Raw genomic sequence first — 10,751 nt, forward strand, 5'->3', positions numbered from 1 at the left:
TTTATAGTAATACAATATATTAATGTATACAGCTTCCTTTAAATCTGTCCTCATCTGATTATACATATGAATTTTCTTATTTGTTTTTTAGTGCAACAGTCTGCATAGGACGTTAATCTCCACAGTAATGGTTCTCAAAGCATTTTTGTCCAGAACTTTTTTTCCATTGCCTGATTCCCAGCTTTCTGAGATGCTCCTTCAGTTCCCCTCCTTTTAGGTCTGCCTATTATCCGTCTACTCTCCTGTCACTCCTTCTACAGCTTTTTGATTCCTCTGTAAAATGGATTAAGATAACGTATATTTTTAGATCAGGACATTACTGTTACTTTTACTAATTATTTGATTATTAAAATTCTATATAAGTATTTAATTAAAGGGACTTCATTTGTTTATAATTTAGAATGGATTATTATTACAAATAGGTATATATTGGCTATTAGCCATTCAAGAGTGGAATTCCTTTTAACTCCGTGATTCAATTTTTAACAGTTATAGAAAAACTCTAGCTTTATCTTTTTCTATTTCATTGTGCGTGTGATTTGAGTAGGGTTTGCCAGGTCGAGTGATGATTATTCAAAATAAAGAGCGTAGTAAAGATAAAACAAAAATAATTGGGAACGGAGTTAAATTAAAATGCCTGTTTACTAACATTTATTAAGCCGTAATATAAACTGCATTTTTATATTAGCAGAAAATATTTTATTGATAAAATTTGGCCAGCATAAGGGTCTGTGACGTGTAATAGAATGTAAAAAATATTAATGAAAATTTAATGCAGTAAAGTTATACTTAAATGATATCAATTGTTTCGAAAGTACAATGGATTCTTTTTCTAATATCTTCTGTAAGGATACATTAAGACACTGTTCACAGGGGAATGTTCTCGGAAAACTTAATAGTAAGAGAAATCTTTTATAAAAATCGCGAAAAATTAGAAACCAATTTAAATAAAATAAGCTTTTAGAAAATGTTTCTAAATGGCTGAAATTATACGAGCTGTAGTATGATTGAAATGATAGGTACTTGCTGATTTGTGTACCTTTTGTCGTTTAATCAACCCTTATACTTAACTTTTTAAACTGTAAGTTTTTGTTAAGGAGATTTTTGTACCTTTTAGAAAGTGTTAATTATAGTTTCATAGTCCTATGGCGAACAATATTTAAACTTCATAGACATCTCTGAATAAGATCTCTCTGCGTACAGTTTGCCTTTAATCTGCAACATAATGTAACGGACCCCTCATCCTTTTACAACCTGGGCTTGGGACCGGCTTCGGCGGACTTAGTCCGTCAGTTAGTTTTAGTCACACATAACAAAAAAGTACAATTGATGTAAAAAAAATAATTATATAGAACAAACCATTCACAGTGAGGAGTATTTATTAAACAATATGTATTTAGCTTCCTCTGAATTAGGTATGTAATCCTTCTGACAACTGCATCAAACAGAAAATTAATTTTGGTTGGGCAATTTAAACTTTTCTGCATTATTAAAAAAAAACAAAAAACGAGCGTAAGATTTAAAAAAATCGGAAAAGAAGTTGAACAAGAACTTTTTAATTTAATGTTTATAGTCATCAGCTGTGAAAGATTCATCTATAGGTACGTAGAATTTCAAAAATTTATAAATATAGACTAAAATTGTTCAAAATATGCAAATTAATAAAATGAAGAAATTAACTTATAAATATCGTTGAATATGACATAGAATTTGTTTTAATCGCAAATATAAATGTAAATTACAATGAAATATATTTCTTCTTTGAAAAGGATGGACCATTTCTTACAATAAAACAAAATAACATTAATGTATTTTCATTCACATCGATGAAAAAAAATATTTCGGGACAAAAAGATTCATTGCGAAAAACAAATTTTATATCAATGATTTTTTTAACAGAAACATGCACAAACAGATTAATAATATCATTAAATAAAAATCACATGCAGTCAGTCCAAATGTCCGTTACCTGCTGGCTCTCTAACGACCGAAATTAAAGATTTTAAATTTAAAATACATCGGGTTTGTTTTTGTTTTCACATTGTTTTTGTTTTTAACATTAAAATGTACGCGTCTTTCAATCCCGGATTAAATTTAAAATTATAATTAATAATCTCGTCATTTAGCAAAGTCCACGAATTATTTTGACTTTTTATCGCGCAAACATAGTGACCGGAATTAAGGCCCGAACCGTAGTGATAAATCACGGACGCCAGTGAGAAATTAAAACCGTCAATTTTAACATTATTTTCATCGAAAGAACGGATTTCATTTAAAACACGATTTTCTTGATAACGCTTTAATATTACAATGAGATAATCCGATACCGAATTTAATTTACTTCGAATATAAATTTTATTTTCACCGCATTCTGAACACGTGATATCCGATAATTTATAGTCCAATAACGTTTGAAAACTAACCGGCTCGTTATTTTGGACAACCCCGAATTCTAGGAAGTACATTACTTCAGGATTAGAGGGAACGTCATCCCAATAACTATTGCAATTGAAACATTTTCGAACGAATTTAACTGTACAATCAAATAACTTGCTCGGAATGTTATTTTCTGTAACTAAAGCGTTTATTACGAACGATAGAAATTCTTGCGCGTCTTGCTGAATATTAGCGTTGAAGTTTATGTCGCTATCGTGAGCAATTAATTCGCGGAGTCGTTTAGTATTTGATTTGTTAGTACCAAGAGTTATTCCGGTTGTTAAAATATTTAATAATTCGCAAGTTACGCTCACTGTTTGGTAGTTCTCGCGAGTTTTTGGATCCGGAAATCTTATTTTTATATTATTGGACAGGTTATTTTTTAGGTTAAATTTAACGAGATCTATATTAATCAAACACTGTGCAACAACATTCGCGTAACATGAAACGCCGTCAGAGTTGGTTAAGCCAAATATTTCCGTTTTCGAACAAATTTCGCGATTATCATATGATTGAGGAAGGCATTTTGTTTTTGTTAACTTGATGGTGGGGGAAACGCAAATATTATTATTCGCAGTATGCAAACATGGTGATTGGATCATTTTATTTAAACGACGGTATTCATTTATCGCGTCCGTATCTGCTTTTATTTTTGACGAATCGAAATCAATTAAATACAAACCGTTTAAATTAGTGACCCGCGAGAGAGCTACATAGTGCATGCCCGGTGCAAACACTTCTTTACCTAAACTCGTGAACAAACAATCCAAGGTTAAGCCTTGAGATTTGTGGATGGTTACCGCGTACGAAAGAGACACCGGAAATTGTTTCCTGTGCACGTAAATATTTTTTATTAATTGAAATCGCGCTTGTACCCTTTCTAAAGTAAAGGGTTTATTATTTACGACGACAATTAATGATTCAACGAATTTTCCTTTATAAACAAACCGTTCCACTACACCAATTGTTCCGTTTACAATTCCGTTAGCAATATCAATGTTTCTTTTAATCATTATTTTAGCGCCCACAAATAAATTTATAGTTTTAGATAAATTAGCTGTGCGAGAGACGTCTTCCGAAATTTTAGAAATTAACAAGTTCAAATCTTTTATTTTTTTATTTGACAATTTGGAATTATAATCAATTTCATCGATACTATCAATTGTAACTATTTCTTTCGCGAATTTATCAGAATAAAGTTTATTAAAAGTTATACATTGAGCTTTAGTCGCGAAAAGACATAACGGATTTTTACCGGAATCGACTAATTCTTTATAGCTTTGAATTACATTATTTAAATCGTTATTTGGCAGAACACGTGAGTTTAATAGTGAGATGTCTTCTTCGCAGATATTACCCGACCGAATATTGAGCAAGGTATTTATAAATCCGCTTTTATCATTTTTTTGTCTTACGTTAATTTTTAATTCGTCATATTCGAACATCGACCAAAGATCAACTGAACCGATGGATCCGAGTTTGGATTTACATTCGATGCGGGTTAACTTTTTAAAAACTTGATTACCTTTAACGGGCTGCAATTGTAACAAATCTCCGAAAAGTAAGATATTAAAATTACCGAAAGGTTCATTATTTTTGGCAATTTCCGTCAACCGAAGATGAATATAAGCAAAAACGAGACTCGAAACTAAACTAATTTCATCGATTATCAATAATTTCATATCTTTAAGTACGTGCCTAATCGCCCGACAACTTTCAACGTTTAATTTATTATATTCGGCGGTTTGTTGGTGCTCAACCGGGAGCGACAAAAGCCGGTAAATGGTGACGCCATTTACATTATATGCAGCCAGGCCGGTCGGAGCCGTTATAGCCACTGAAACAGTGTCTTTCTTAGGCGGAAATGTATTGTTAATCCAAACTTTTAACGCTTTTAAGAGGTACGATTTACCCGTACCGCCTACACCAGAAACGAATAATTTTATTTGACTATTGCATTTATTATTACTTTGGTCGATAAGTGTCTGAGTTATTTTATTAAAAATCCGGCTTTGATCTTCGTTTAAATTAAATTTATTATCGCGATCGTCAATACTGGTATACATCGCCGCGCAAACTTCCAACATCGCCACGTCTGCATCCTGCACTTCTCGGATAATATTATCCTCTTCTAAATTAATGAAATTCTCTTCTTTGAATTCCGCAATTTTACTCTGAAGTTCTTTGATTCCTTCTTCAATCATAATTAATTTATCGTGATAAGTCATGGCCTGTTTTAATTCCGCGGAATAATGGTCAAACGCTTCTTGGTACGTCCGAAAACCTTTTAAAATATCCGATTCATTTCGCCACGGTTTAAAAAGAAGTAAAAGGGAATGATAATATTTATTTCGGTCTTGTTCTGTATTTAACGTTTTGTACATCGGATGTTGAATCACGTAAGGTTTGCCGCGCTTTCTTAAAATAACATTATTTTTTAATTTTATTCGGTTTACGGCTTCTAATTGATCGCGGGAAAGATCGTAATAACGACAGAAGTCGTATAAGTTTAAATTTTCTAGATCGTCGGGTCGATTCGGATAGTAGTCGTCTAGCCATGACTTCAAATATACTTCCGTGGAATTAGCCGGCATATTTTGTAGTTGGTTATACGGTTTTAAACATCGTTTTCTATTCTCGCGAAACGTGGTGCTGACATATCTCATATCTTCCGATTTACCGTACAAATGATGCCCGAGTAACCGATCCACTGTTTCGTATAACCCGATCTGCCGATGCGTTAATTTTTTTAATCCTAAACTCCACAACGCTTTTTTATTCGATTCTTTACATATATCAGCCCACAAATCTTCTAATTCCGTTTTTTCATTTTTCGATATATAACTAGTTACGTAAATAACTAATCTCAAATCTCCGTCTTTAACAAATTGCACGTCAACGTTAAACCCGCCGGAAGCTAATAAAAGGACAGGGTTGTAGTCGTTAATGCGTACCTCACTTCTCTGTCTGGGCAAGTCATAAACACGTTTCGGACCGAAACCTTTAACTCTAGACGCGATTGTGGAAATTATGTCATTAATTATCAATTCGTCGGTAACTTTACGCGGAAATCCAAACCGACATTTAGTATACATTTTTTGATTAACGCGATATTTACGTTGACAGTACGAGTTACACTTATGCAATTGATATTTCCGGACAAACGAGTGCAAGACAGGTGACTCTAAAGGATCCGGTAACCGAGCACAAATATATGTGTTAATAAAATCGGCAACCTTTTTAAAGCAATCGTTATTAATTTCCGGACTATCCCGAATCCACAATAACATGTGGTAATGCGGCGCCCCCCTTTCTTGATATTCTACGCGCCAAAAATAGTGTTCCACGAAACCTAATACCGGATTTATTTTATCGTTTATTAGGAACTTGAACATATTTCGGATGAGACGGTGATAATATCTGCATACGCTAGTCGGATCTAATGCACATAACTCCCCGGCGGACATTTTCTCCACGTTAGGTACGTCTTTATTAATTTTGACAAGGTACTGCAATAATTCGGAATGATCATATTCTGCACACGACAATGTTACAAAAAAAGTCGGCGCCCCAAAATCGCGTGTCATGGCATTGAGTTCTTGACGTCGACGTTGCCAATACTCTTTAGTACCTCGCAACGAACTAAATAGATTGATTAATTGTTGTTCTAATAATTCATCGTTAACGGAAACTTTGGTCAAAATATCATTCACCGTGTACGGTTTGTAAGCGCGAACGTTTAACAAGTGAGCAATCGCCCCGCCTAGGTATTTAAATTCACTATCGTTTAACAAGTGAAATAAATAACAAGGATCCCGCCGAAACCGCCCGTCTTTATTTAATATTCGCGTTTTACGGTACTCAGCGTCCGACAGAGGAATATTTCTATTTACATCAAATTTTCCGAACCTGCCTTTAGGAAATAGATGAGGAAATGTTAGGTAATCTAAATTTTTATCGAAAACCGACACGTACTCTCCCTTCATTTGTTGCATTTGATAAGATTCGATTTCGCTCGATTCAACAGCGTTCATATTTATCGGATGAAGGGAGTGAAAAGTATAAAATCCGGTTTTGTAAAAAGTTGTACTGTCTACTTTCTTTATGGAAGCCCCGGATACATCCTTAAAAGTACATTTATTATCTATATTTCCGTTAATATTCGGTAACAATTTTACATTTAGATTTACGTTCGCGTATAACGGGTTAATTTCTTTTAAAGCGGCAATCGCTTTGTAAATTTTATTCGCGCTCACTAAATCTTGCCATATGACTCGGTTTTGTGTAGGTACGCCATTAACCAGTACAACCACTTCATGATTTTGGGGCAGTTCGTTCGGAAGAAGGTCCACGTTTTTCTGCAAAGGGAGGGGTAAATAAGTGACGCGACCCTTTAACCCTTTAAGTTTTTCACTGACCGCAATTTTCCCTTTCTTCGGCTGGAGACGAATAACACATTGAAACGATTTAACTAATTGGGTCAGCATCGTTTCGAAAATATTCAGCTTACCAACTTCTTCTGGCACGGGATCTACTTCTAAACAGTTGTACGCGGCGCGTCCGGGAATACAATTTTGATTCAATTTTCGAGCACAGTATGTACAAATTTTAAGACCGTCACGGTGAATATTATCATACTTTTTATTAACATAATCAATTATAGCCCGCCATGATTTGTTATTATACTGAAAATTAATGAAATCTTTTAGCTCCTCATCGTAAATTAACATATCGCAACAAGCGCAGAATTTTTCCGGAAAAGAAGTTACTTTACTTTTTAACGAAGACAAGTTTTTCTTATATTTATTCAAAATGTATATTTCGTTAGTGTCGCAACTAGTGGAAGGTACATATTTTTTAAATTTGTTGGTGTCGATTTTAAGATTCCCGAGGAACTTTTTTAAATCATTAACCGACTGTAAAATAGATTCGACATTATTCGCTTTATTTATACACGATGTTACACGATTAATTTTGAAACAAAGATTACGCATAGTGTAAATCTGTCTTTTAATGTTCCTAAACGCGGTGTAATGTACCGATAATTCCGATAGAAGCTGTAAAAGTGTACTGCATTTGAAAATGCTATTGTGTGAAGCGCAGTGAATGGTGTGTCCTTTTTTATTGAGATGTCTGTATTTACATGTGTTCGCAAGCTTTTTGATTGACATTGCATTCATATTGCTTTTTACAAATTCTACTAATTTATTTAAAATAGTGCTCATACTTGGTTTTGAAAATTTACATGTGATACCGCAAGGCCATTCTACAATATTATCACCTTTAGTAATGTACTTTTTAAAATTGTGTCCGTTCACGAAAACGTTCTGATTATCAGCGAGTAATATATGTCCGGGAGGAATTACGCTGTAAGAAGTTTCGTAGAAATACGGTTCAGAATGTATAGTGTGTTTTTGTTTACCGCCGAAAACTTTTACGATATTTTTAGGGGTTAGAGTTTTAATTTTATTTATTTCAAACTTATTAGCGGCCTCGTCAACAACGGCTTTTAATTTTTTATTTAGATACCTGAAGAAAGAGCGAGCGATTCCGACTAAATGACTACAATGTTTTATCAGGTAATAAAACTCGGTGCGTTTGGTTTTATTTCTTACACTCCGATGTTTATTAAACTTACGATTCCGTTTTAATGTTACAAACAATTTGTTTATTAGCGCGCATTCGGCTTGAAATGTATTTATTTTCTTTCGCGTCTGCATCCGTTTTTTTAATAAAGTTGCGAATGAAGCTGAGGGTTTATTTACGTTTTGACGAGTCAAAAAGTACCGAATATTTTTTTTCAAATTAATAACAGCCCGATTCTTTTTATCATACTCTTTTTGTCTAGAGTTGACTTTGATTCTTTTCATTTCATTATATTCTTTTTGTGTTTTAATTTTTTTCTTGCTGTTTGTTCTGTCTTTTATTTTTTGTTTCCTAGCTATACCAACTTTATGGGCAACATTATATATTCTTTGTTGTTCCTTTATTTCTTCTTTATGAGCTAAATTATACCCACTCTGTTTTTTCTTTATTTCTTCTTTATGAGCTAAATTATATTCACTCTGTTTCTTCTGTACTTCCTCTTTATGAGATGAATCATACTCTCTCTGTTTCTTTTTTTTATCATCTTTATGAGCTAAATCATACAGCCTCTGTTTTTCTTTTATTTCTAATTTTTGTCTTAAATTATACTGACTCTGTTTTCGTACGATTCCCTCGCGATTTTTAGCGTAGTACCGTTGTTGCTTAGTTGTGGCGAGCGTCACAATAGTGTTTTCGAGCTCAGCAGTGCTGTCAATTGTCTGTCTAATACCCGTTACTAAATTTTTAATTATTTGCTTTCTATTTCGGTATTTAGAAGGCATTATTGTAAATAAGTATAATAATAAATGATTAATAATTAGTATAAAATATATATACTTAACGTATTTTTTTTCTTATACTCTGAAAACAAAAACGAACAAAATTAATTCTTAGGTTCACAAAGAAAAGTAAATTTTGCTAGATACAATAAAAATTATAAAACCTCTATATAGAAGTAATATTGGGAATATTATAATTTCATGTATGAACAAAAAAGTAACTTTTAGAACATTAATTGTCTACACAACAAACAGTTATGGGGGAATAGCAATTTTTAGTATTCCAAACTTAATAAGCGTTATGGGGTAAAACAGATTTGTGACTTACAAAAATCATTAAAAACCCTAGAGGAAAATTACAATGTGAATAAAAAATCTGCAATTCATAAAAACGAGAATGAGGTACAGTGACAGAGAAAAGACCAAGTTTATTGAACTTGTCAGTAATGAAAATAAAAGAAGCTATTTCCAAATAGTAAAATAAGTTCTGCATAGAATGTAATCCATCATTGATATAAGCGACTATTCAAAGACTAGCTAAAAAGTTAGGAAAGTTAGCTGTTTAAAATAAATAATATGAACCCCGACTTCTTTTCTTAACGCAAATGTTTAGAAATTGTGTAAAAAAAGAGTTTATTCAGCGTTAAGTATGTTCACTGCAACCAAATAATACTTTTGAAGTATGCCGCGTGTCAGATCTTTCTCGACATTGCCTACGTGTTGGTAAATGTTCAAATAAACATTGTTAATCTACATGAGTACATGAATTTTTCTAAAGAAGCGAGAAAACAAAACAGAAAAAGAGGGAAATCCTTTCAGTTAAGTAGTGTACCAGGAACCTTCCAGTTGAGAGATTTCATTTGCTAAGTAACAGTTGGGGTTACCTAACAGAATTATAATATGCCTGCTTCTTGCGATTTTCGTGCAGTAAAAAAAGTAAAATTGAGGCAAGCCTACCTAGCACCCTCTTCATATTCATTTTTTAATAATTTTTTTAAAGACTATTTCCAATAAAATCTGTATATTTAATGTATGTTTTCTAGAAAGTACCTAAAAATGAACAACATTTAATTAAGTTGGTACTTTTGGAGGAGATAAATAATATATACAATAAATACAAACAATAAAAAAAGGTTTCAATGCAAATTTACGTTCTAACCTTCATTGCAAGTTGATTATCAACTAATATGATTTGTGTCAAAAATTTAAAACTATCGGAAAACTTTCCTCACCACTAGCAGGCAAACATAATGTTGCAAGTTATTAAAAAAAAAAAAAATCCAAAAAAAGATAAATAAATAAAACGTTAATTAGAAGATGTGCATCACAAATCTTCAACAAGCAGATAATTACTTTCTTTTGATCTAGCTACGAAAGCAATCCAAGAAATATTACTTGATCTAGGCAACATAATAACTTATCGAAACAAGAAGTTGTTTGAATCTTAAAATCAATCAGAACTATGCTCTCTTTTTGACGAGGCATCAGCAAATAAAGAATAATCAATCGTACTAAAAACCTCTTAAGTCGGCTAATTTTAAAATTATTAATATTTAACTAAATAATTTCAAAACATATACTTACAAAATTAGCAAGGACGTGTGAATATCTGTGTAAACTATATCTTCAACAAAGTTTTCTAATAAGTAATAAAATTACAAAAATTGCTAGCACTTATTTCAACAATTGTTAAAAGACGTTTGAACTAGGTCAGGTTATATCTTTACTTCAATCAATTCTATACAGTGTGTCCAAACAATAAAAGAGAGGGAAATCACGCTACTAGTACCTTTCTTTTTATTAAAAACCATTTTTATTGCTTTCACATTCAAGTAAAAAATTAAAGTCGTAGAATATATTATGTTATTAATAATTTAGTTAGGGATTAGTTGTAAATATTGTTTAAAAAAAAAATGTGGAAGTATGTCGTTACTGTGGGGTGCGCTAGTT

The 10,751-nt window shown here is 32.4% G+C and overlaps 1 protein-coding gene across 1 annotated transcript; it reads right to left on the minus strand.

Moving 5' to 3' along the window:
• On the minus strand, positions 1-10,527 carry LOC141456580 (uncharacterized). The gene is made up of 3 exons (XM_074132733.1): positions 10,386-10,527; positions 1,111-8,883; positions 1-273 (listed from the first exon to the last, which is right to left on the minus strand). The coding sequence occupies exon 2, from the start codon at positions 8,802-8,804 to the stop codon at positions 2,037-2,039; it is 6,768 nt and encodes a 2,255-aa protein (XP_073988834.1). The 5' UTR covers positions 8,805-8,883; positions 10,386-10,527; the 3' UTR covers positions 1-273; positions 1,111-2,036.
• Positions 10,528-10,751: the final 224 nt, after the last annotated feature.

This window comes from Rhodnius prolixus, unplaced genomic scaffold (assembly GCF_049639745.1).
Source record: "Rhodnius prolixus isolate KJV_2025 unplaced genomic scaffold, Rpr scaffold_4, whole genome shotgun sequence".
NCBI classification, from domain to species: Eukaryota; Metazoa; Arthropoda; class Insecta; order Hemiptera; family Reduviidae; genus Rhodnius; species Rhodnius prolixus.